This window comes from Lepisosteus platostomus, chromosome 7, assembly GCF_059453375.1.
Source record: "Lepisosteus platostomus isolate fLepPlt1 chromosome 7, fLepPlt1.hap1, whole genome shotgun sequence".
In the NCBI taxonomy this organism is placed as follows: Eukaryota; Metazoa; Chordata; class Actinopteri; order Semionotiformes; family Lepisosteidae; genus Lepisosteus; species Lepisosteus platostomus.
In genome coordinates this window covers 42,979,739-43,006,227 of record NC_142617.1, presented here as the reverse complement: position 1 = coordinate 43,006,227, position 26,489 = coordinate 42,979,739, and the positions used below count along the sequence as shown (strand labels likewise).

Sequence of the window (26,489 nt, the reverse complement as noted above, 5' to 3'; positions counted from 1 at the left end):
TATTGATTTAACAGTACTGTAAGTGGTGGTGGTGGACCAGTCCCTATGAACCAGAGTTTCCAGTCTCTTGTCCCAGGATGATGTCTGGTGACATTGTAATGTAGTAGGTGTCAATGGTCAGGGGAAATGCTAAGTTTAGTATAGCGTCCTAAAGTGCTTCTACCTTCTCCTGTGGAAATCTTTCTGGTAATATTTAATTTATCTGTGGGGAAGAATTCCACATACAAATAATTCTTTTTTGTTCCTCATTTAAGCACACAACCCGAATATTACTTCACAGTAATGTTCTGGATAAATGGTGTGCAGCGTTATGTTGCAGAGTTTTTATACAGAGTATTTTCCAAGCAGTCATTAAAACTACATATTGGAGCCTTCATGACACCGTTAGGCACGCCTTGCTGACGCGAGATGCAATGTTTCTCTCTGGAAGCGTTTCTTCCTGTTAAGGTTTATAAAGCCTCTTTCTTCTTTTTTGTTCTTCAGCTGCTTTGACATTTTCAATCGATGCACTGAAAAGATGGAAACCGTCGCACGGCCTTGCTTCCAGCACGATAAAGCAGCTGTGAGATTCCGCTGCGGTGGTTAAGTCGGCGGTAAATTGTTGAGCAGTTATCAGGTACCGCAAACGAAAGGGGCTTTGATCCTGAAGTCGCAGCTTGCTGCTGCCACCTAGCGTGATAAAAATAAACTGCTCTTCGTACGCAGCCCGGCGCTCACGAATTTATCGTCATTGGGAACAAGTAATAGGTTTTTTCCATACTGAAAAGAGAAGACAAAAAACACAACGTTTCGGCCGTGGAGCCTTCTTTATTATCATTAACTTGGTTCCGCGTTTTTTTAGAACGGCGTTGCTTTATCCTAGCTTGTTAAAGCAACGTTCTAGCAAGGCAATATTGGAAGTAAAAACAATCGTTTGATGCCTTGCTCTCGAGTTTCTATAAACCTCCACGTGCCAGCCAGTTTCTGCAGGATGACGAGAATCCCGTTTAAGTGGTCGACAGATGTGATGACGTCATGCGGCGAAATCAAGCTCTTTTCGTTCCAGAGCTCTCAGTTACACAACCTACCGCCGACGCAGCTGACCGGACAAAACATCTGGACGTCCAAGCGCTAGCATACGGAGACCAGCCTGTGGAGGAGCAATAGTGGCGATGCCTAGCTTCCAGATGTTACAGTGCGCAACCACAGCACTAATGAGTTTTATGCCACATTTTGGTTTCGCACTCTTCATAAATGTGCTGCAAACGCCCTGCTTAGGGCGGTTCTGCCAAAGTTAAGAGAGACACGAAGGAAGCTCGTTGTGTATCATGAATGTCAGGCAGCAGCAATGCAGCAGTAAATCCTCATTTTGATTGCTGTGTGAACAGCGCACCGTGTTACAGAACAGATATTATTGCTCTGGACCAGGGGGGGGTGGCCTGGTAAGACTTCTCCTGGCTTGAAGGAATGTACTACACCCACAGGCTTTTATTGAATCAGTGTCCGTGCCTGCTCCATTTTCTAATGGTCATTGATCTTCTGCTGCATCTCTTACTGCTGGTGTTTCTTGTATGTGCTTATTTTATCATTTGTTATCCTTGTAACTGATTTATTTGAACCATTTCACACCTGTTAAGCACTGTGAAATGCTACTTTTAAGGGCGGTATATAAAATAAAGTTTTTTTGGTGTTGTTATTATTCGAAGGCCCGACAGCTGTGGACGGAGTTACAGAATAGCGCAGGAAGTACGCGTGACAACTCCAGAACTGGAGTGTAAAATTGAAGCCGCTCGTCCGAGATATGTTCATCACCAAGATGTTTTTTTTCCTTCTTTTTTCCTCCCACGCCAGTCTCACAGAAGCACGTTTTTCTCTTTGTCAGTCTTTGACGGAAAGGATATGTAAGCACCACCTGCTGGTGGTTGGTACCAGTGTCGTTTTTAGCCTATTTCCTTTTGAAATGCCGAATTCCAGTTCCTTCCCGTTTAAAAGCCCAATACTGCCACCTCGTGGAATTGACTGGAAAGAAGAGGGAGAAACAATATCTTCCCTCAAATACCCCATGAAACCACGTTTACTGTAGAGCCGGATAACACCAATACTCGAAATCCCTTGACAAACTGTATATTCAGTTTTACAATTGGAATAATTTAACATAACATCATCACTTTATTAGCCATATACAATTTCGTGCATTAGGAATTTGTGTTTTCGCATACCCCAGGGTGCTCTCCTTGAGACCCACAGACAGGGAGAGAAGCGTGGGGTCAGAGCGCAGGGTCTGCCATTGTACGGCGCCCCTGGAGCAGTTGGGGTTAAGGGCCTTGCTCGGGAGCCCAACGGAGTAGGACTCCTCTGCAGGTTAGACCTCCTTACTTCGGTCTGCAAAAAGCGTTGACGCATGTTTCTGTTTTCTCGACGTTATACTAGTGTAATTCACCGGACTACCTAAACAATCGGCAGATAGGCTGCAGCTTGTTCAAAATGCTGCAGCCAGGGTACTTACAGGTACTAGGAAGAGGAACGTCACACCTATCATTAGACTGGCTGTGTCTTTTAGGATACATTTTAAAATTCTGTTGTTGGTTTTTAAAGCTGTTAACGGATAAGCACCATTATACCTATCTGATTACCTGGTCATCTGCAGCACATTCCAGACCGTTCACTCAGATCATCTAGTGCTGACTTGTTTCACGTACCTAGAATGAAACGCAAAGAAGTGGTGAAGCAGCCTTTTGTTTTTATGCAAGTAAAGTTTGGAACACACTACCACTACCTATTCCACAGACAGATTCAGTGAGTAGTTTTAAGAAGTAGCTAACATTTTTTAAATTAACATTTTAGATAATATTTGACTTACTGTTAAGTTTTTTTATGTTTGAAATTTTATATTGATATTTTATTCTTTTTAATTATCTTTTACCTTTTTATTTTTGTATCATTGCAACTTTTACTTTAATTCCTTGTCATCACTCTTTATGTTTTGTATTTCCTGTTGCTATTATTATTGTCGTTAAATTTCTTTTATTTTATGCTTTTATCTTATATTTACTATTTTTATTATGTGTTTGTATCACGATAGTTTGTTTGCTCTTTAAAGCACCTTGAGCCGCATTTTAATTAATGAAACGTGCTATATAAAATTATTTTTTATTCTTCTTATATGTGACTGGGGATTTCTCCTTCAAACTAAAAACCACACAAGTTTGCATTATCTGTCAGAGTACAAAAGTTCATCCTCAAGACCGGAGTCTCCAAACTAATTCTGACACTACGGCTCAAGCAAGATCTCGGGCGCCTGGCAGTGTTGTCAGTAAGTTCCCTGGGGCAGCGCGACACAAGAACCAATCCACATCGGCGCTCCAGAGGCTCAGAGACTTTTATTGAAAGCAACGCACAGAGTACAGCACACCCACACAAAGCTCGCACAAAGCTTCGGCTGTAGATTTAATCAAAAGTAAAAGATAAAGGGATTCAAACAGAAGTTTCGCAGACATGATACAGAACACGAACCCTGAGCAGCAGGCAGGCAGCCGTGCATTAGCGCCTGGCGTTTCCTCAACCTGTTAATTCTGCACCGCAGGCAGCCCGTTGTGTGGCTCTGAGCACAGAAGCCTCTACAACACAACCCGCTTTCCCCTAAGCGCTTGTCGGCTCCTGTTAGGCACACAGTCATTCAAGCGGCGCTCAAGGAGCGAATTTCCGAAACCTCGGCTTTTCATCTGATCCTTTTCACCACATCACTGCTCCATTTCAGCAAAGCGAACTGTGGAATTTAAAAAAGCCCACTACATTTGCTCAGTCTTGATCACCTCCAAGAGCCAGAGGGCCGCATCTTCTGCCAAAACGTTTGAAAAAAAAAGAAAGAAAGAAAGAAAAGGCAATCTCAGTGCTGTGAAATCAAACCCCCACAGTTCCACTGCAGGGAGTGTTTTATCTTCTCAGCGGTTCTGTGCCACACATCGTTGCTAAAATGAGCCACACTGTCAGGAGGAAAACTCCGCCAGTGGTGCACTCAGGGCAGTCACAGACGTTTGACACACAGCATCCTGAATTCTGGGGGATCCCATACAGAACCCCAGCTGGACTCCGGACCCTGGAAGCCCGGCGGGCCAGCATCACAGCACGACACTGACGTTGCAGTGCACGTGCACCATGATTGCACGGCTTGCCGCTGCTTGTGAGATGTACTACCATACCGATGTTCACTTGACACGCACTTGTCATTGTAATCTGGACACCACCGTCACTGTCTGCAAGGGGGCTACATTACACAAAGAGCCCATCCCAGCAGAGAAACACGCTGCCGCACTTGGATGTGTATAATACCCAGGTGGTTCCACATTATTTGCATCCTGCTCCTGTGGGGAAAAGGGTAAGCGAGTCACAGGCCCAGTCTTTCTTGGACAAAGACCTGGACAATTCTTCATGTTACAACCCATCATCTAAAAAAAATACAAGGGGTTCATGACGACATTCCACAACGAGTGAATTCACCTGAAAACAGTGCTGATCAGCTGCTCCCAGGTCAGATCACACCAGTAGGAGCAGCTTTTGACTTCAAACTGAGAAGTACCCCCATCTGGACAGGTCAGACGCAAAGCAGGCTTATTAAGACAAACGTGGTCAAACCATTAAAATGGGATTGTGGAATCTGCTCGACTCACATTCAAAACATGTTGGTTTATGAAGGTTTTATTCACTCTCATAGAGCCTACAATTTAAATGTCACATTTAAAATAGGCAGGCCATTCAAACCTGCACAGACAGCAATGTTACCATCTTGTATCTTGATCTCATCAGATCTCAGAAGCCAGGCAGAGCCAGTCCGGTCACTATCGAGATGGGTGACCTTGTAAAGTAAAATCAAGGGGTTATAAACCAATCACTCTATCCTCTACACCTTGCTTAAGAAATTCTCTCACTGAAAACACCACTACTCCTTTATGTCTGAACAACAAAAAATAAAGGTCAGTTGTTTTAGCAGAGCATTAAGCTACAGTATGTCTGAATAAAGAGTAAGAGGAAAATACTTCGCTATAAATGAGGGTTATAGCTAAATCATAGCTAATATAATAATTGCTTGAAAGTGCCTAAGGGCTGTAAGCAGTGTCTCCAACTGGTCTCCGTGCAGGCGTACAGTCTGTCACACACAGAAGTTTGAAAGAGGGCCTGAAAAACCTGTGCAAACTTGAATCACATTTCATACGGCCCTGACAGTACAGCGGTATACAGACTCGCTGGCAGGCAGTGGCTATTTAAAAACGAGAACAGATACACAATCTGAAACAACTGAAAAGAAACAAACCCAGATGGCATAAGCAGACCCTGGTGCAGCTAGCATTGCGTTATGCAACAAACCCTGTGCCAACTACAGTCATCTCCCTACATTTAATATTTTAAGAATAAATTGGACAGTTTGGTCAGTTTAACCCACAACCACACACACATCAGTGCAAGAGTAGCATTGAATCTGGGAGGGAGAGGGCTGTGTGCCCTCCAGTCCCGCCTGCAGGGCTGGCCTGGCCTCCTGTTCCATCCTGTAGCAGGGTTCCTCTTTCTTAATCAACACAATTACTTCACCGCCTTATTACTTAATTAACGTAATGGTTTAACAGATGCTTGGTCATTAACTTGACTCTTAATTTTTTAAAGGTTATCAAAATAACTAACTGGAACTGATGACTGCCGAGAGGAGACTTGAACAAAGGACTTGAACGCAGACCCACGCTGGGATGGAACAGGGACTGCCGTACCCTGCGCAGACAGTCAGGTCAGGTGGTGAACTTCTTTTTTGGTAGGTAGGCGCTGGTGATCTGGTTCATGACGACCAGGGCAGGGAAGAGGGGCAGCAGTACGAAAACGTACCACACCACCCCTTTGATGATGCCCTGGAACCAGTCTGTGAACATGCCCGTCACCACGGTGACGGTGGCCAGCAGGTAGGCCACTAGGCCGCAGGTGGCATGGTAGAGCTTGAGCCGGGCCACTGAGGAGATCTGCAGCACCTTCGGGAACAGCAGGCAGAGCCCGCACAGCGCCTGGCACCCGGTAGCCACCAGGGTGCCCACGCCGATCAGGCTGTGCCAGGAGGTGAGGTGGGGCAGGCTGGAGACGTTCTTGCTGGCCACGATGAAGCCCAGTCCTGTCGCGCCGCCGATGACCACCAGGGCCTGCAGGAACCAGTGCACCCGGATCTTGCCCTTCCGGGACTTGAAGCAGAAGGGCGTGCCCTCCGGGGAGAACAGCAGGATGCCCTCCGTCATGCACAGGCAGAACTGGGACCATGGACAGACAGAGAGAGACAGAGGAAGGGGACTCAGTTCAGGTCATCACCTCCCCACGGTGCTCGCTCAGTTTCTGCAGCGTTATGGGGCAGTTTGATTATGGATTGTACCAATTACAATTATTAAAACTGATGCTTAAATAACTTTAGTTTCCAAATCTGCAGGAGCCTGAGGACTTAAGATTCACAGCATATCCTGCAGATCTGTGGTTTTTTCAAGGCCAGGAGCCGGGCATCAGTAACCTAACTGCTTCACAAATCCAAGTGTCCTCCTCACAGTTCATCCCAGGGAATCTAGACGGAGTCCAGTTGCATGCTCCTGTATGCTCCCTCCAGCACAACAGCAGATTGTAGGGCAGGGTCATGGGATGAGAGCAGCTCAGAAAGACACAAAAGGGTTCTTACAGCTCAGCAACATGAAACAAGGGCAAGACATGCTTAGACAGCGATTCTAAATTGAGCATGTGGCAATATCACTAAGAAGAGTCAGGTTTGCTAAATTTCTTGACACAAGAAAGAAGTGTTGTTAAGATACTCTTAACTACTTCTGTGTGACACCTCACACCTGAAACCCGTCACAGAGATTTACAGTACGTCGTTCACAGGGTTAAATGAAGGCTTGGACTGAGACAAGCAAGGTAAGCGATGTAAGAACATAGTCTGTCACATTGCATCCGTGCACACCTGCCCTGAATCACACTTTTCTCTCTTCTTCCCATCTTCTGTCATAATCAGGTTTTTCCTCAGATGTGCTGAAGGATTTAAACAGTGCCCTGCGGCAAAACCAACTGAGGAAAAAGACACGAGCTGAGGGATAATACTAATCCTCTCTGTTCTAGAAACTTACCACTATGTACACTGTTCCAGTCTAAAGCGTAAGTACAGGACTGGACCTGGGACAAGAACAGAGCCTGTGTTTTAATAGCAACATACCGCATAATCCCAGTCCTCCCTGCAGGCAGGCAGGAGAAATCCCAGTCTAATCTGGGCTAATCCTGTGACACACCTTCTGTACTGGGAAGAGCAAAGCCGTGCCCATCCGGGGTAAGAACAGCCCAAGTCTCTGCCTGCTTTTTAATTTCTTTATGGTGGTGAGGCAGCAGAATTTAGCTCATGCCTCTCAGGCATGTCCTGGAAAGACAAACCCTGACCAGATTCCTAGGAATCAAAGCTCTGGCTGGGAAAGGAAAAGCAGTTTTATTTGGAGACGGACAGGAAGTTCAAACACTGTCAGCAGAAGGATCCTACCACTGTGTTGACAGACATTTATGGCAGAACTGGTTAGAGAAACCTCATGCATGTTTCAAATATCAGAAAATTGAATTAACTCCTTGAAGGAAGAAGACGAAAACCATCTGAAGAGAACAATCATATATTTCAAATACGGCAGAGAACTCAGATGCACAGAAAGAAAACCAGCACAGACATCTCTCTTGCATAAGCCCTGGCGCACTGTGCTCTCTGTAGGAGTCGTCAGTCATGCTTCCTGGAGCCTCCAAACAAACAAACTCTGAAAAGAAACCGATTCTCAGAGACAGCTGCAGAACAACAACTCCCCCGTTCCTGCTCTGTCATCCTCCATCTCCGCAGCTGAGCCACAATGGACTGCCTCTCCTCTGCAGGCAGCGTCCCAGTCTGGGGCTCTCCTGTCTCTTGTCCCAGGACAGCACTGAAGCCCCTGAATGTGCCCTCCACTCTCTAATGTGCAACAGGCATTCCTGGCTCCCCCTTTCCTGACAAAACCTATTGAAGAAACACAGTGTTTCTGCACTTTTCCTCCTGGTTTTAGCCACATCCCACAATATCTTTTGATCTGCATCATCAAAAACAAGAACCTGCAGGTGTTGGGGGTCCCTAGGACCAGTAACAGGACTATAGGAGTGAACTGACTGGGGAACTGGACTGGGTCTCCAAAAGTGAACAGAACGGAGCAGCTGAGACTCTTTTTGACAGGTGAAGGGTGTTTAGATCACTGTTGCCCGAGTCCTGTCTTTAAGAGTCACGGGCCAGCAGCAAGTCCTGTGAAGCAGGACTCCTCAAATCTGGCTTTCAAAAGGAAGGGCTCAGCAGGTTTCCTAATTCTCCTGCTAGCAGCAGCACCACGGGGCCTCAGAAGGAAGGGGAAATTAGCTCAATTAAGACTTAAATGGACTAATCTCACCTTCTTGCACAGGTCTGAAACTGCTAATGATTTCAGGAGCCACTCTCAAAACCATTACCTGCTCCTGCCCTTGGGAAACTGTCAAATTGGATCGGCTGTGCACAAAATTAGTCCAATTATCTCATTAAAAACACTCATGAGGAATGAAAAAGAAAGGACGTTCTGGCCCTGGAGAACTGGACCTCTGCAACACCGATGCAGAGAGTAAAGGACTTGAGTAAAGGGGATGTTACCACACGCTGAGCTTCCTTTGAAACAACTCTACAAGCATAAAAGGTTAGAGATACTTACTGCTAGAGCCATGCATGTGGGGTGCCAGGAGAAGAGACCTGGAGGAAAAGAAAAACAATGGAACAACCAGCAGGGCCCAGCGGGTACTGCACAGCAGACTCACTGCAGCAGCCCCTCTCACGTTTCACATCAACCCACGCCACCCGCCCCCACCCCACACAGCAACCCTAGATCGACTTGATTCTCGCCGCAGGCCAGGGGGAGACCAGCCGAGTCGAGACCCAGCCCGCTACCATAATTACCTTCTGCTCGCTGTCTCAGAGGGGTCACTGACTGGCAGTAAAGATCTGTATGTAATAATGCTAGACTACAAAAATAAATCTGGTTAGCCATTGTGAGGTTACATTTGAATTGGGCATTCTAATTTCAGAATAAAACTAATATTGAAATACACTAATAATAATAATAATAATAATAATACATTTTATGGTTAAATAAACGGTAGGAGTGATAACAGAATCTTCTGTGGTACACAGTGCTGTCTGTTATGCTCACAAACTCTATACTTGTACACTTGTTATTTTTCTGTATATTACGTGTGTTTCTAAGCGCTATTCAAGAATCGTCTTTCAATGACATCATGATTCCGTTTACACTGTACCCCCAAAACATGTACAGATCAAGACGGGGTGGAAAGAGCACACAGCTGTACAACAATGACGACGTTATGATTTTCAATAATTCATGCGCTCCTTGTGTGTGTGTGTGTGGAGGGGGGGGGGGGGGGTGTCTTTTGTCTTGTGCAGCCTATCTGTCTCAACCAACTAACTCGTCGTGACTGTGATCGTGTTGCATTTCGCTTTGTTCAGAGCGGCTTTTACATTTTAATTTGAAAGCACAGAAGGCTATGTTTGACTGCTTTAATGGAGACAGAATGCATTATTGCTAATCAAAGATTAGCTAAAAATTAAAATGTATGTAAAGTAAATTCATGAGTGAAATGTAAACTTTACTACAATACACTACGTAACTACACTGGGAGTACGTTATTAAAGCCCCGAGGGTCTGCCACAGACTGGCACGGGTCTGCATACACAGCACGTACGAAATTTAAGAAGAAAACACTTAAATGTATGTCTTCTTCTGCCTGAACGCTTAAAAACAGACATTACCGTTGAATCTACATGACAAGCCAAACAACTAGGAAGGAATGGGTATCTTGGAGCAGTAAATAAGCTACTGGATTTTCTACACAGTATTTGAGCTCCGAAACGCAGACGGACGTTGGTTTCTCGGGCAGTTCTGGAAGTTGTTCAGCGAGCGCGCTTTTACGCACCGCAAACCCAGCGAAACCAGTTCCGTCAGTTACAGGAGTTGTCAGCATTGCACACCTGAGACTCGGTGGATTCATTAACCGAGCGATAATACTGAACCAGAGATCGGGAGTTTTGAAGACGAATGAGAAGGGCAATTTAAAATAAAACTTACTGGTCCCAGTGCGGGATAGCAGCGTCACGAATACCGTGAAGCCCAGGGCGACGACGTGCGCGGTGATCACCGACACCTTCCTCAGCCAGGCGTAGAGCCAGAAGTCGCCCATGCCCAGCCCTTCCCCCGCCGGGCTGTACTGCCCGCTCACCTGCATGGACACGGACACGGAGCAGTTACAGCCTGCTCTGCATCCGAGCTGGCAGGGGAGCTGGGCGCGTCGCCCGTCTCTTGGGCCACAGGGAGCAGCTACATCTGCCCCAGTCTCTCAGGCTGGTCTGCCGTTTCGCTTCGTCTCCGGCTTCAATCGCTTCGCTGTGTTGTTTTAATTCACCTCTGGGGCCTGGAGTCACCGCCGGGCTGCTTGCTTCACCTTAATGTAGCCAGTCGCAGCTCAGGACTGCCTCTTCTCAACAGACACCCCTACAGGAAAAGCTACTGTCGGAGGCGGACAGCATTGTGCCCCGATTTGTCTACAGTCTGCTTGCCTGCGTGAATGTCAGAGCTATTGTCAGGCTTTAACAGAAGGCGCTGCGAAACAACAGATCCCCACCACACAGCGCCTCTAAACTCGGAGGGACGCCAAAGCGACCTTTTCTCTCCCTCGCCGATCAATCCGGGCTCTTACACAGGCTATCTTTACATTTGTAATCCCCTCCGTCCTGCGGCTGCTGAACAACCTTCTTCTGCAAATTCCTGCCTCTCAGGGGTGTCTCTTTTCCCCCTCCTCTCTCCGGCTACGGCGTGTTGGCGCCTGCTGGGTCTTTGCTGAGCTACTTTCTGCGTACCTGACACACAATCCCTCCATCAGGTGGCAGTTTGCATCCACTTCCTGGATACGGGTGGGAAGGGCTGGCGAGGTGACATCTCGTCTCGGCCGCTGCTTTTAAACAGCGACGTCACAGTGAGCGCAGGAGCGGCCCCAGCGCGAGAGACATCTGCCGACGACAATCGTATCCTCCCCCCCCCCCGGCGAGACGCGCGTGTCTGGGATCCTCTGGCAGGGAAGCATCGCCCGCGATTCGGGATTCAGTGCGCGATTTTGGTTGCGGCTGCGTCAACATTGACGGCAGGTCGGAGGATGTTGGAACAGATCAGTTCAAAGACGACTTCGTCCTTAGCCATTTCCCACTTAATACAAATGCAATTAACAAATTGACTTGTTTACAAAGATATTGTTTCTTATATTTACTTAAAATCAGTCATGTCCAGGATTAAACTCCGACATACACTTAACTACGGTAATTCTCGTTCTTTGGTTTGTAGGTGGCTGGGCATTAAGTGACTTTTGAAATGAAACGTTTTCCAACTGCTGTGGTAGGATTTTGTCTCTGCCCTGAATATCACTGAAATTATTAACAGCGGATGGCAAAATGTATTTCCAGGAAATACATCCACTTGCTCAGAAACATGGCCTTCGGGAGATTGTTGCGACCATGAGGACAGCCGTCACCTGGTGATTTAAGAGACCCTGGGCCTTCAGTCTGCCCTCACACTCCTCGCTGTGGGGTGAAACACGCCGGGCATACTGGACCAGTGGAGATCCCAGATCTGTCCAGCATGCCCGCCGCCCACGTTCTCCTCTTCAGATGAGGTGGGATGTTCACCCGCAAGGGAAAACAAGGACCACTCCAACATCTTTAATGGCAGTCTTTCAGGCCAGGGAGTGATTTGAGAATTCAGGTGCTCCTGAGGGGGATGTGTCCCTGCTGGTGTCCTGAACTCACTGCGGTGTTGGGGTGGGTCATTGTGGAACACGACACGACATTTTCATGAGGTCTGTAGAAACGCAGGGCTCTTTAATCCAGCTATGTTAAAAGGGGGGGAGGGGAGAGGTTTCTAAATTACACAAAGGACAGATTCATATGCTTTTAGGATATTTTAATCCATTTTTATTAAGTCAACTTTTCGTTTAGCAGCATAACAGGTAAATCTTGAGGTATTTTCTATATTTAGAAAGAAGTCATCTCGAACAACACAATTCACACACACTCCCACTCACTCTCATTAGCACACACACACTCTCAGCCACCCACTCACAAGAACACAGTCCCAGGCCCCTGTCCACACACAGACTCGCCCACTCACAAGCACACAATCCCAGGACCCCTGTCCACACACAGACACACCCACTCGCCCACTCACAAGCACACAGTCCCAGGGCCCCTGTCCACACACAGACACAGCCACTCGCCCACTCACAAGCACACAATCCCAGGACCCCTGTCCACACACAGACACAGCCACTCGCCCACTCACAAGCACACAGTCCCAGGGCCCCTGTCCACACAGACACACCCACTCGCCCACTCACAAGCACACAATCCCAGGACCCCTGTCCACACACAGACACACCCACTCGCCCACTCACAAGCACACAGTCCCAGGGCCCCTGTCCACACACAGACACACCCACTCGCCCACTCACAAGCACACAGTCCCAGGGCCCCTGTCCACACACAGACACACCCACTCGCCCACTCACAAGCACACAGTCCCAGGGCCCCTGTCCACACACAGAAACGGGTCGTCTCCTGGTGGCTCGAAAGGCAGGCACTCTCAGTGATGCAGGTTCGGCTGATTAAAAAAAAAGGAAAGCAAGATTAGCTGTCATACTAAACCGCTGTTTTGCATAACAAAAACCTGGGTCTCGAGTGCTGCCGAGCTCTACGCGCCCTCCCACAGCACGCCTGTCAAAAGCCTGGGGCCCAAGGAAACAGGAAACCCTGAAATTCTCAGCCCCCAAAGCCTGTTGGGACTTCATTTGTCAAAGTCACGGAACAAGAAGAGTAACGTTGCAGCTGCAATACATTTATGAAACCTGCTGATTTTTAATCAGTAAGTGATATGCATATTCAATTCTCAGCCCAAACGAGGACTATACGACTTAAGGCTAGCAAATAATTAAAAAAATATTCTAGGTTAGACACTCCTTGTCGGGGTTTGTCCCCTGATCAGGGTTAACTTCAGTGGGATCTTGCCTGCTGGCTCTGGTACACCCACCTTCTGTGCGCCCAGTTTCCTCTCCAGCCCAGCGGCGAGGCCCCCCCCTCCCCTGCCATCTTTCTTCCACGGGAAGAGGCTGGCATGGGGGGAGTGGGGTGTGCGGTGCGGCTTGTGGGCCCGGGGCTCGGCGGGGGAAGGTGGGGTGCCACTCTTCCGTTTCTTGCCCAGGCCCTTGTGGTCATAGCTGACGGCCTTGCTGTGCATGCTGGGACTAGCCCCCCGACCCCGCGAGCTAGGGTCTGGGGGAGGGGCTTGCCGAGGGGGCGGAGTTCCACGCCTGGTCTGGCTGGGCGAAGAGGGAGGCTCTGGCGGGGGGCGTGGCTTGCCTGGGGAGAGGGACCCATTGATTGGTCCGTGGTGGGAGGGGGCAGTCCTTGTGGGGTCTTCCGAGGACACCGATACAGGAGTCCGGCCCCTCTCCTGAGCCACACAGTTCCTCTCATGGCTGGGGGGGTCCTCACTGGACAAGGGAGGCCTTTGCCGTTTCCGTTTCCTGGAGGAGGTGACGTGCTCCGGGCTGGGCCTCTCCTTCTGGCGGGACGGCTTGCTGGCTTTGCCAGCGGGCGTTGGGGCCCGGCTGGGGCCCGAGGGTGAGGGGGTGTTGGCCGGCAGCGGCGAGGTGATGGACTGCCCGCCCCCGCCCACGCTGTCTGGGGGGCCGCAAGCCGTGCCGGGGCTGGGGGAAGCTGCTGGGCACGGCTGAGGCCTGGTCTCTCGGGCAAAGGCAGAAGACGTCAAGCAGGAGGAGGAAGTCCGGAGGGGAGAGGCGCTCGGAAGGCTGGCGCTGCCGGCAGGAGCCGAGGAATTCCGGGGCGAGAAGGTGGGAGAGGATGACGCAGGGTGAGGAGCCGAGGTACGCGGTGACTGCAGGTCTGCCGCTTGAGGTATTTTCCTGCCAAGATGGGAAAGGAAAACCAAGGATTAGCCCAACATACACTAGCAGAGCTCGCCCACCTATACAGAGGCATTCAAGAACTGGGAGACAACTTATGAGGCCATAACATCTATTGTTTTTCATTTATCTTCAGTCAAAACCCTATCTACAGAGCTTTCTGCAGCCCGGAGAGAATTATGCCATTAATCCAACTAATTAGGTAACTAGACCAGGCTGGAGCAGGGAGCCAGAGGACCCTGCGGCGCTGCAGTAACGGAGCCCGACACCCGGAGACGGAGCGAGGGGACTCACTTCCACAGGTGCGAGTTGAGGTGCCGCTCCACCATGCTGCTGAGCGCGGCGCGCAGGCGGTGGAGCCGCCGGTCGAAGGTGAAGATGCCGCGGCCCAGCGCGTGGCTGCCGAACGAGCAGACCTGCGGGCAGGTAGACCGGGACAGGATTAGGACAGTGCCTGTGGGTGCTGCTGGGCACGCCGCCTGCCCAGAATCACATTCACAGGATCCACCCCAAGCCGCCCACACCACATCTGCGCCCCTGGACCAACATCAGTCACCAGCTTGACCTTCTTCATCTGGCCCTGTGCTGGATGATGCTCAAGACCCCCCCCCCCCCATCTACTGTGGGAGCTGTATTCGAGTGGCCGGGTGCCGATCCCGACTATCTCCGGCCTGGCAGCGTGCGCGGGCGTACCCCCAGTGGCTTGGGATGCCAGGGGCTGTAGCTCCAGTCGGACGGCTCCTCCAGCCCCTCGCCCTCGCTCTCCTCGCTGGACAGCCGGCTGTGCTGGGGGGGTGACATGGGCTCCGTGCCCTGCGGCTCCACCCCACTGCCGTCCTCCTCCGCCCCGCTCTCCGAAGACGCCCAGGACCTGCGGAGACCCGGCACACCCTGTGTCAGCGCCCGGGGTGCATCGCACAGCCTGCCACACACACCGAGGGACCGCGGGAGACAGGCAGGCCTACCTGGGCGCCGTGCAGTTGGCGAGCCTGCCCCGGCCGTGTGGGGCTCCCAGTTGAGGGCCGGGGGTCTCCGGGCTGGGCACAGCCCCGCTGGGTCTCTCCCGGACCGGGACCCCCCTCTCCCGGGTCCGTGCTCCATTCTTCAGCTCCGCCACCAGCAGGTCGAAGCTCTTGGTCCGGCCCGGCACTTTCCGCCGCTGGTGGATGGAATGGATCTGAGCAGGGGGAGGGAGACAGCTGGAGGAGAAATGTCCCAGCTCGAGCGGAGCAGGAGAGGCCCCAACTGGGGTGCGAGAACGTCTGTCACAGTCCGACTAGCCACGTAGGGGGAGAGGACACCCTGGTATCGCCTGACCGTTTCCATTACTCTGAGAGGACATGGGCTCCCAGTTACCAGAACACAGACTAGTCTTTGTTTCCCTCCCCTTCATGAGTCACTGAGCTCTCCTGTCCAGTAAGTCCGGAGTGGGAGAGAACGGACCACAACGAATGAGTGACTAGCGCAAACCGCACGAGCAGGAACGAGAGAGAAACTCACAGGGGGTGAGGGAGGGAAAAGGCAGATCTCCTTTCACAGCCTGAGGGACCGAGTGTGAGCTTCTAGATGCTTGTAAATGTTCTGATAATTGTTACTGCTTCGGCCAAGTGTCATTTATTGTCCAGTTAAGCTCTTTCAACTGACAAGGCAGGAGAGGAAGAGGAGGAGTGTGCTTACATTACAGGTGAGCAGTCTGGTGCACAGCTTCTTCCTCTCGGGGTCCATCACCCCACAGTGCTTGTCCAGGTCACACTCTTTCCCTGGAACAGAAACGGGACCCAGGTCAGTCTCGGCAGCAGCACACAGCTCCTCCACGCTGAAACGAGCCACCCTGACAGCCAGGACTCACTGGAAGCCTTCTTGTAATTCTTCTGCCCACTTGAGAGGGCGCCCAGGGTTTCGGGCGTCCGACTTGGCTCCCCTCGCCGGGCAAGCTGTTTCTCCGAAGGCGGGGTTCCCTTGGGCGGCGTGTCTCGGGGGCTGGGAGACGGGGAGGCCTGGGGAGACTCCGGAGGAGGGGGTGGCTTCACACTGGAGCTGTCAGGCAGAGACACGGACGACTGCTTCTCCGAGGACCCTGCCGATGTAAACAAGCTGGAGCGGGAGAGAGAAGCCAGGGAAAGTTTATTGCACTTCCGTTACCACAGCAAGAAATTCCCAATCCCTGATGAACTCAGCGGAGGAATTCTACCCCCTTTTTCCAAAGGCTTTTGTAAATAAATGCAAAACAAAAATACATAGTATTTACAATATGCTGGTGAATTCTATTGTCTCAGCTGCACGTCTCTGCCACACTGTGTTGTCAAGCAACCTGTATAATACAGTGCTCTGGCCAGGACCCTTACCAGCTTCCCTCCCTCTGCCCCTTGGCGTTCCTCTGCTGGAGCACAGGGGGGTGGGGCTGCGGCGGGGCTCGGGGGGGGGGCGCCCCTTGTGGCCTGTCCCGCACAGCTCTGGGCGTCCCGTGGAGAGAGGGCGGGTGCCCGAGGCGTGATCGATGTGGGGGCGCGGAGGGGGACAGCTGCAGACGGCTGTACAGCTTGCCGAGCGGTCCGTGCCTCTTCTCTGGGACCAAGAGGAGGGGAAAGACAGGAAGCGTCAGCAGAGCCAACGAAGAGTGACACCGCCCACTCTGCCGGTCAGGCATAGAACAGGCAGTTGGCACACCGGGCGCAGGTTGCCCACGTGCCACCTGTACTGCCATGCACGGAGCAGTCACACCAATTACACACACCCCAGGCCCACTCCCACTCACCACAGTGCTTCTCGAAGGCCTGAGGCTTGACCACCTGGCTGCAGTGACCACACACCACCAGGTAGAAGTCATCGTGTGCCGGGCAGTGCCCAAAGATGGACATGTCTAGGAGAGAGAGGAGAGAGAGTCACTCAGCCTGCAGCACTATTTCTTACCCTTTTCCAAGACACACTCACATAAATACACCATACCCTCCCCTCCCCACACACAGGTCAGTTAGGGAAATTAATAAAACCAAAAGTGCATGGCTGCCTTAGGCTGGCAGAAACAGACAACAGTGAAATACTGCGCATTATTTGCAATAACTGGTGTTGGACTGACTTTTTTACCCCTTTGAACTCATGTTCACCTTTGTCTTTGCAAGCATCAGATTCCTCTTTTCAAATATTTCTGTTTTTCCCTCTCCCTTAGCTATTACAGTGAGCCGGAAATGTGCAGAGCAAAGACAACAGCCCTGTGGCCAGCGGTATATTTTTATTTTGTCACTGAAAATGTTCTGTCCCAAAACACAGTTTGAATCAAGAGCCAGAGCATAACAACAACAGCTACTCCCTAGTCTGCACTCTCCTGTGTCTGTGACCTGGTGCACAGCAAGAGGGAAAAAGGGAAAGAATGACTTTCTTCTCCTTCACAAAGCTTTCTGCCTGCTCTGTGCCTTCCTCTCCACACTCCACCTCACTCCCACACCTCACAATTCACTCTCAGGCTGTCTTATGCGTGTTCTCCAAACACACAGTACCACACTTTGGCGACGTCACATCTGAAATAGTATTTCACCAAGTCATTTCTCTCCAAATTCTACAGCACATCAAGGGGCAGAAGCCACACCGTTTGAGAATCGCTGCCTTAGCTAACACTACCACAGGAAAGAGCCCCTCCTCCCCAAGACAAGTGCCTGGGCCAGCACCATGAATTCTACAAAAGGGAACAGTAGGTATTCTTCCATCTTAAGTCAAAGATCAAACCATTACCTACTGTCATTCTGACTTAAAGGTACATCCTTTAAAAACGGTAAACTTTTAGTCTTTAATAAACTATTTGAACTTTTTTTTAGGGACAGCCCTTGTGCAAACGTGGTCATACGGACGGATGAGCTGGTTAAAAATAATTTTGCATACAAAATAACAGAAAAATACTCCCCCCCCCCCCCCCCAATATTACAGTGTGGTAAACACAGCTGACCATAGCTGGGAATGTCATGGATCAGCTGCTTTCTCCTAAAGGAAGTATCACAAATGATCACAGGCTATAACAGTTAAAGAGCTGGATCGAGTGTCACACTCCATAATAAGGGAGCTTAAACCCTGAACGGATTTACCTTCACTGCCAATAAACCTCATTGACTAAATTTACTAAAGTCACAAGCTGGTTGCTGCTCTCTATCTTTAGGTGATTTATGATATTAAGGAAGAGGGAATGAGTTGCCAAGTTGTCTGAGTTAGCAGGGGGACGTGCACACAGAGCCCTGGTGCCGTCAGCTCACTGAGACAGGGACCATCAATAGAGACGGCAGGCAGACAGACAGACACATGGGCTGCAGCAAGCATCTCTCACCGACAACGCCTGCTGTCTGGGGCAGCGCAGCTCATCCTCTCCTGCCTCCTCAGCACCAGAACAAGGCAATTTTATGCCCATTTACCAATCAAAGAGTCAGGCCTCAGCACGGGAGGCAGGGGGAGGAGACTGAGCACTCCTCAACATGTGCCTTGTGCCACGCTGGAGAGTCCCACCTCAGTGGGGGATCCGAGAGGGGCAGGCTTCCACCTTGCTTTGTTGTGGTGTTTTTCTAAGCCTACCGACTTTCCTGTCTGGATCTGCCACTTTAACAGCACCACAAGAAAGAAGAGTCAGGTCCCCACGGTGACCCCCGCCAATACACTTCAGAGCACTGTGCACAGTCAATGCGCTTCCTGGTTATTCTTGCAAATGCACCAGAAAAAAAATGCACCATAAAGACATTATAACCTCACCACTAACAAAACTGCCAGCCAGATTCTCTAATGGCACCCTTCTGAATTTTTGGAAATTAATCAAATATTACATTTTTATATCTTTATAAGACACATGCATAATAATCCATGCAAGGTTTCCACTACTATTTAAAGTATTGTGCTTACCCAAGGAATTATACTTGAGCTTCAACTCTTGGTGAAATGAATGCTTTGCCACCTATCCCCTTGCATTTTGCAAAACCGGTTCTTGTTCATTCAGATTTTCCTTTGACGCTTTCCAAACACATCCGTTCCTGACTGTCTCTTGGGCCACAGACAGCGACAGCCAAGTCCTGCAGTTTCAACACTGTAGTGCAGTTTGGTCTCACTCCCTTCAAGGCAAATCTCCCAGTCATCACCCAACTGGCCAATCGACAACACCCAACTAACCAATCCAATCAGTCCATCAGCTGAGCTTCTCTCCCGGGAGTTCTCTATGAGGAAGAACCTGGAGGTTTCACACCACACCGGACCACACAGGAGACGGTGAGCAGGGGCCCCTCATTATCCAGTGTTAGAGGAGCGATCTGCACTTAGACACTCTTGTGGAGAGAAGAGGGAGGGACAGTGGGTGGACACTCTGCACATGTAGGCTCCCAGCTCCTACACCAGGCAAGAGGGGAAACTACACACAGCACTGTGTTGGCCACTGGGAGAGATGCTTTACTTATAGAGCAAGGGATTACTATCTACTATCCTGCGTTACACCACAACCTGCTGAGCTCTACAGTGTTGTACACATCTTTCCAGTCTGTACTGCACCATACTGCAACCTATTATTCCTGCTGCCAATATCGTGCAACGCCATCCTGTTCGGCACAGACGCTTTGGGAAAACCAGTGTGACACCAATACAGCTCACTGAGCTTGAGACGAGGAGGGGAGACAGCTAGAGGGGGTGAGAAGTGTGGAGGGAAGAGAGGGGGAGCGAGAGGGCACACAGACTACACGCAATAACAGGCAAGAGGGCTGGCAAACGCCATCGGCCCGCCAAGGGCCAGCAGGAGCACAGACGGGAACAAAAGGCCAGCCGAAGACAAGCAGAGCCCCGCGGACACTGCCGGAGAGCTCCATGAAAAGCACCACTCCCCCGCTCACGGCAACCCCCGGCCTGCCTCACTCTGGCCCGCCAGGCGGAGAGGAGGCTGGTCACAGCGCAACGTGTGCCGAACATCTGAAACGCCGGGAATACCGGAGCCCCTGGAATGGGAAGCGGACTGAGCAGGATAGCGGTTTAGGGCAGACGGCTCAGTCTTCTCCAAGAGCTGCACCACATCAGCCCCTTGCCCCCGACGCCAGGCCCCGTGCAGACACTGCTCAGGTTCACTCCACCGAGGAGCCTGGGGTTCTGCCGCCTCTCCCTCCGCTGTTCAACGCCCTCATTTGGTTTTATTTACACTTTAAGTGAGACCAATTTGCTTAACGAGGCCAATAAAAAGAAAATCCAGGTCGTCAGCAGCTGATTTTTTTTTTACAGAAACCTCGTAAACCCAGCAGGAGCTCGAGGATGAGCGAGTCAGCACAAATCAGCAGTACCACTTCACAAGCGCCTGATTGCTCTGCAGCACCAAAGATTTTCCCCAAAATCTGGTACTGGTACTGCCACTTGGCATGAAGGGATGAATCCTGAACCGTCACATACAGGGGAAGCAACAGGGCAGATCAATTTCCTCACATTGTTCTGCAGCTCCCTCTGGAGGTCCAGCTATGGTCTGTCCATCTGGATCCTAGCCTGGTTACCGCCGCCATACAAACAAGCACTTAGCCCACAGTACCTCACAGAGCCTCAGCGAAGACAAAACAGATATCCCCCAGGGCCCCGCCCCCCCACACACCCATCCCCACAGCTGCCACCACCGGGGGGGCCGACTGGCCCCCCCCACACCCAGCCCTGCGGCCGCCGGGGCCCCGCCCCCAGCCCTGCAGCCGCCGGGGCCCCGCCCCACACCCAGCCCCAGAGCCGCCGGGACTCCACAGTGCTGCTGTAAGGGTGAGAGCCCAGCCCTGTGACCCTTTACTGCAGTGGATGTGAAATACAGTGGGGAGGTCATCCCTACTCAGAAACTCCTGGCAAAAGTGCAACAGGAATCCCAAGCTGTCACCCAGCAATGGAGGACCCCTGCTCTTGATGGCTTGGTCAGCAGCTCTATGGACATGGGTGTGACCTCTGCCCAGGACCCACAGTCTCCTAAGGCACACGGCCAGCCCTGGCATTATTTTTATATTTAGGTCCCAAAACAAGACAGAATCACCCAGTTTCTCCTAAAAGCTCCCCATGGTCTTGGAGTAGCCATCAGCCACCTATATAAGCGTCTGAGTCAGTCCCTGCAGCTTATCAACGATGTGGCTTGGGCGCAGGTTCCACTAGGGCCAGAGGGGCAAACAGGGCCACACGTATTCAATTCAACTTTATTGTCATTAAACTTACACAGGTGCATAGTATAATGAAAAGTGTTTCTCATTAGTCACTCAGGTGCAGTATATAAATAGGACAGAAGATAAGACAATAGACAGTTACACAATAGCAATAACAGTAACATGTAATAACATAAATAACATGTAATCAAGTAATCAAAACTGTGCAAAATTCCGCAAACAGAGAAAATATAACAGGACAAAAACAGTGCAAGGTAATTCTTGGAACAGTGCAAAAAATTGTATGGTTAAAAGCAGTATGGTTAATTAATAAATATTAAATATTATTATGCCTGTTACAGTTTTACTGGGCTATCGAGGGGACAGTACAATTTCGGCTTACATGTGTGTGGTGGTGTAGGAGTACAGTCGTTGTGGGTACAGGAGGGCGTTAGGAGAGATCATAATAAGGTGGAAGGGAGTGGGGGCGTCACCAACTTGACAGCTCTGGGGAAGAAGCTACTTTGGAGTCTAGTTGTGTGCGACTGGAGTGACCGGAACCTTCTGCCAGATGGTAGGGGAATAAACAAGTTATGACTGGGATGAGTGGGGTCAGACATAATTTTGGTGGCTTTTTTCAGACTCCTGGTGTTGTATATTTCCTGGATGGATGGTAAGGCACTGCCGATGATGTGTTGGGCAGTTTTGACCACCCGCTGTAGTGCCTTACGGTCAGATGCGGTGCAGTTCCCGTACCAGACTGTGATGCAGCTGGTCAGTATGCTCTCCACCGTACATCTGTAGAAGTTGGTGAGGATCAGTGGATGTAGGTGTATTTTCTTCGTATAGAGCAGTGTGTGTGCTTGTGGGCAGCGGTGTGTGCTGTTTTTTTTATGACTGAGCAACCAAGAATTAGATAATGCAGTTTCAATTTTACAAACCGCGTGAATGTGAGCAATAAACATTCAAAAATAATGAGCCAAGCATTTTGCACTTACAGGACTCCCCTTAGAGAGGGCACAACACACTAACAATGGGAAGAATTACTAAAAAGACACTTACATTCAACACACCTTTACAAAACACCAGTACGGTGCTGACAGGAAGCTACCCCCTGATGCCAGAGAGGTGCCTAGCCCGTTGGGACACAGGCTGCTACTACCAGTGCCAGCAGTAAGACCGTCTGGGCTGCTTTGAAACAGCCGACGAGGTCTCTGCTACTTGAGCAAAACTTTCATTTCCAGCTCGGTGGTGAAACGGAAGAGAGCGGCGAGCGAAGCCGATGTCTGCCTCACCTTCCTTCCTCAGGGTCATGGCCTCCTGCCGCTTCCGCCCGGACTTGCCGCACTCCTCCACTTCGCCCCCGCCTTGACAGACAAGAAGACACCCCCCACCCCCCAAAAAAACAGACTACGTTAGTAGCTGCAGCAGCCAGCGGCCGAAGTGATTCAGGCTTTGCCCACGATGTTGCCAAACCCAGTGATTAAGTGAAGTGAATCAATACCGTTGAGAGCACGGATCTCATTTTCATTAATTTTGGGAAATACGTCTATTTTCCACAGAAATGTTGAGGCACGACGCGGACGGGGGAAAAAAAAAGCCATCGCCTGCATGGGAGCGAGCACCAGTGTTGAACACATTTTAAGAGGCTGACGGCTCTTTCACACTGTGAGACTCGGGACGTGCGGAGACGCCGACTCGTGTTTCCTGCGGGTCGGGGCACACGGGGTAGAGGGGTAGGGCTTGAAGGCTGCAAATGGAACCGCTCAATACCGCACTTCTGGACCTGCTCCGGTACCACCGGCCGCCTGCACGACCTGCATTACAGCTTTCACAGCCGGCGGGTTTTTTTTATATGAAAAAGGGGGCCAGAAAACTTAACAAGAGGGTGGAGGCAGGACGAGGCTCTCTGGAGGGACGTCTCCACAATGCGAGGCGCACACGCGCTCTGCCCGCACTCGCACAGTTGCGGGCGACCCCCCAGCCCACAGTGAGACAGAGACACGGCCGCCCTCTCGGAGCTGGTGCGGGAGCTGGGACTGCACATTGGCTTTCTTTTGGTGGAAGCCTGACAGAGCTGGGCAAGACCACACCAATGTGCACCTCTCCCTCCATACAAACACTAGCAGTCCCCCGTGCTCAGGGCACCGGCTCCCCCGCCTCCTCCTGACTTCGGACACCCCCAGCCCAACTCCTCCGGCTCCAACACCCTCCTGTGACTTCTGACCCGCAGAGGGTCAAACCGCCTCCTCCCATCTCTCGCCACGGCGTGTGGGACCTCGGGGATGTGCGATTTCATTGATATATTTAACAGCCATCTCGCAGATGCTCAATAAGCGCTAGGACCCGGGACAGCTGCTGAGCCCGTCGGGGCAATACCTAGCCAGCGCTAGGACCCAGCGGGTCCTTTGTTTGGGTTAAAGTCACAGGATGCCGCGCGTTTTCCACAAAAAGAAACTTCCACCGAAACCTCGGCGGCGTGGAAACCGGGCTGTGCTCTCGCCGAGGAAATCACTCACCTTCCGATGCGGGCAAGGCCGCCCTCTCCACCCAGGAGCTCCAGCTCTGGCCTGCGAAATCATCGAGACTGGGAAACCGCCGCTCCAGAGCAGCCATTACTGCCGCTGCGCGTTCACGCACCGCCATCACCGCTGTGCGGGCGCGCCCCTTACGTCATCCAGCGCGCCCCCGCCGCCGGCAGCAGCACCTGCGTGCGCGGGCACGGGCAGGGAGAGGAGGAGAGAGGGACGGGAGGTTGTGGAGATGTCTGCTCTCAGCTAATGACGTGCGAGAGTGGGTAGACATCGACACCCTATCGCGTTTCGCTCTCGGTCACCCGCTGTGTCAAGTCTGGCGTGGAGACAGACGTTGCTTCTCCCTGCCAGAAATGAACTGCAAGTAACACGACTGGCGATCCTGCTCTCCAGGAGTGCTCCCAGAATTCCCCGGGAGCTGAACATCTTGCCTCCACTGTCAGAGCATCGCTGTCTGGCATTGCCTGTCTCTCTACCCAGAGGCGCCCTTAAAGTGTTTCATTTATCAAAAATAGAAAGTCACTGTGGGTTTTCATGCGTGAAGTCTAGACATCATCACGACAAGCCCCGGTTCCCTCGGTTGGCAACTGCGAAGAATTACGGCTTCATACTCATGCACGTGTGCACAATATATTGATATTGAATACAGCAATAAAACAGAGGAAGCTGATTTTATTTTAGATTCGTGGTTGCGCTTAACGGGTTAATGATTCCTGGAAATCAGCGCGTATCCGATCTGTCGTGGAATGTTTATTTAAAACTACACTTCCCATCATGCACTTAAAGTCGAGGCACCAAACTTCCGGAACAGCATTAGGCTTCATTCGAGCAGCTTGGCATCATTGCTTAAATTTATTTTGAACGAAGATTTACAAAATATATTAAACGGCAAATATTTAAAAAAGTTATTTATAGAATCCCCCGTTTCTTGGAGCACCAAGCCTCATCCATCTTAAAATGACAAACATTCAAAACAGGAAAACAGCCCAATCATCAGTTTTTTTTTTAAATCCGAAGATTCACTTTGTTTCAACTCCTGTCAACAACTTCCAAGACTGATACTTGAATGAGGCATCACACCCACACACTAGTGTTGTCCGAGACACCCTCTCGACCTGCTCTTCGCTAGACTTCCAGCTGAAGGAGGTTTCCAGAGCACACTGTGTCATGTCCTCTTGTCCACGCCCTCTGTATTCTGCAGTGTTAAACCGCTGGAAAACCATGTGCATGCATTGCATACGGCTCTGTTCTGTAGACAAACCTTTTGGTTGTTGCCTCCCCTTGCTGCCCCGGGCACAGGAAAAGCAGTGAGGCTGTCGTAAAGCTCAGAGGTTGGCGCGGAACAACCCAGCACACAACTCAGCAATGCCCTCTTTCCCTAGGAGGAGAATAGGAGGGACCCTTCATTTTATGCAGAGTGAAAAACTGTCTGAATTCCTTGGCAACGCATTTGTAATCCAAGTCACCGTAGCACAGCTCTGGTCATTTCCCAGAAACTGGGGGAAAGAGCCGAGCAATCACGAAAGCACACAGCCATTCTGGAGCTTCGTCACCACGGAGCTTGAAATATGGTGGGATAAATATGGTGGCCAGCAGTCATATCACCCTGCAACTCACCACTGGCTGCCCACTGAAGCTCAGCAGGTGTGAGCCTGGTCAGTACCTGGATGGGAGACCTCCTGGGAAAAACGAAGGTTGCTGCTGGAAGAGGTGTTAGTGGGGCCAGTAGGGGGCGCTCACCCTGCGGTCTGTTTGGGTCCTAATGCCTCAGTATAGTGACGGGGACACTATACTGTAAACAGGCCCTGTCCTTCAGATGAGACATTAAATTGAGGTCCTGACTCTCTGTGGTCATTAAAAATCCCAGGGTGTTTCTCAAAAAGAGTAGGGGTGTAACCCCGGCATCCTAGCCAAATTTCCCATTACCAATCATGGCCTCCTAATAATCCTCCTCTATGAATGGCTTCATTACTCTGCTCTCCTCTGATAGCTGGTGTGTGGTGAGCGTTCTGGTGCACTATCCAGGTTGGTGGTGGTGGAAGGGAGTCCCCATTACCTGAAAAGCACTATATAAGTGTAAGCAATTATTATTATTATTATTATTATTATTATTATTATAAAGCAGACCTCTGTATTCCTATCCCACACACCTGCAGTGCAACCTCAATCAACAGGCCACCTAGGACACTGAAGCAGCTTGCGTCTCAGGAAATCAAGAGAGGTCTTCTGGAGGCTAGCAGTTTTTTTTTAAATTACACTCCTCCAGGCTGGAGTCGGCTCCTGCCTTCTCAGTTGCCCCCGAGACCCTTTTATCTTGCAGGAGACTTGAAGACCTCAACAACTGCTTAACACGGTTAAATTCTGGAAAGACCCCCACAAAGCTGATCCCAACTACTTAACCACGATCCTCTCAGATTATGTAGCCCAGCTTTTGCCAACACTAGTGCCCCAAGGAATCACTGGGATCAGCGGTTTTATTAAAGAATCTGTCTATCAAGGTTGTTTCATGATCAGAACTATGAAGAATAAAGTCATTACATTCCCCGTAGTGCATTTTGGAGACCCCAGACCTGTGACCTCACCACTCAGGGGGACAGCCACTTTGAAATTCTGTGGGCATAACATAAGTACCCCTTATGCACAGGTCGACGTGCGATCTGCCACCACCCCCACTTCTGTGCGTCTCCATCTCAGAAGGGTTAAGAAGGATCAGAGTGATTAACCCAGCCTGATCCGCTGCCTCATCCCCAGTACACTTAACTCCCTTGCTCCGAGGCCTCCTGCCAAGTCAGTCGCACCAAACTGCCTCCAG

At 50.6% G+C, this 26,489-nt stretch overlaps 2 protein-coding genes across 14 annotated transcripts; both read right to left on the bottom strand.

Moving 5' to 3' along the window:
• Nucleotides 1-3,340: 3,340 nt before the first annotated feature.
• Nucleotides 3,341-11,123, bottom strand: cyb561d1 (cytochrome b561 family, member D1). 3 transcript variants are annotated; one of them, XM_088640542.1, is made up of 4 exons: nt 10,934-11,123; nt 10,146-10,296; nt 8,718-8,755; nt 3,341-6,257 (listed from the first exon to the last, which is right to left on the bottom strand). In XM_088640542.1, exons 2-4 carry the CDS (start codon nt 10,255-10,257, stop codon nt 5,754-5,756), a joined length of 654 nt encoding a protein of 217 aa, XP_088496668.1. In that variant the 5' UTR covers nt 10,258-10,296; nt 10,934-11,123; the 3' UTR covers nt 3,341-5,753. The 3 variants fall into 3 exon arrangements, with proteins under 3 accessions (XP_088496668.1, XP_088496667.1, XP_088496666.1); XM_088640541.1 differs by having other exon boundaries at nt 10,774-11,122; XM_088640540.1 differs by having other exon boundaries at nt 10,146-11,117.
• Nucleotides 11,124-12,011: 888 nt separating this feature from the next.
• Nucleotides 12,012-24,319, bottom strand: LOC148658841 (ataxin-7-like protein 2). Of its 11 annotated transcripts, none has more exons than XR_015940213.1 (12): nt 23,663-24,319; nt 22,439-22,510; nt 16,799-16,903; nt 16,389-16,608; nt 15,893-16,137; nt 15,721-15,803; nt 15,009-15,220; nt 14,737-14,914; nt 14,338-14,459; nt 13,149-14,043; nt 12,271-12,722; nt 12,012-12,205 (listed from the first exon to the last, which is right to left on the bottom strand). XR_015940213.1 is itself a non-coding variant. In XM_088640537.1 (11 exons), exons 1-11 carry the CDS (start codon nt 23,787-23,789, stop codon nt 12,705-12,707), a joined length of 2,277 nt encoding a protein of 758 aa, XP_088496663.1. In that variant the 5' UTR covers nt 23,790-24,319; the 3' UTR covers nt 12,012-12,704. The 11 variants fall into 11 exon arrangements, 3 of the variants coding, with proteins under 3 accessions (XP_088496663.1, XP_088496664.1, XP_088496665.1); XR_015940212.1 differs by having other exon boundaries at nt 12,012-12,311; nt 12,385-12,722; XR_015940215.1 differs by having other exon boundaries at nt 12,385-12,722.
• Nucleotides 24,320-26,489: the final 2,170 nt, after the last annotated feature.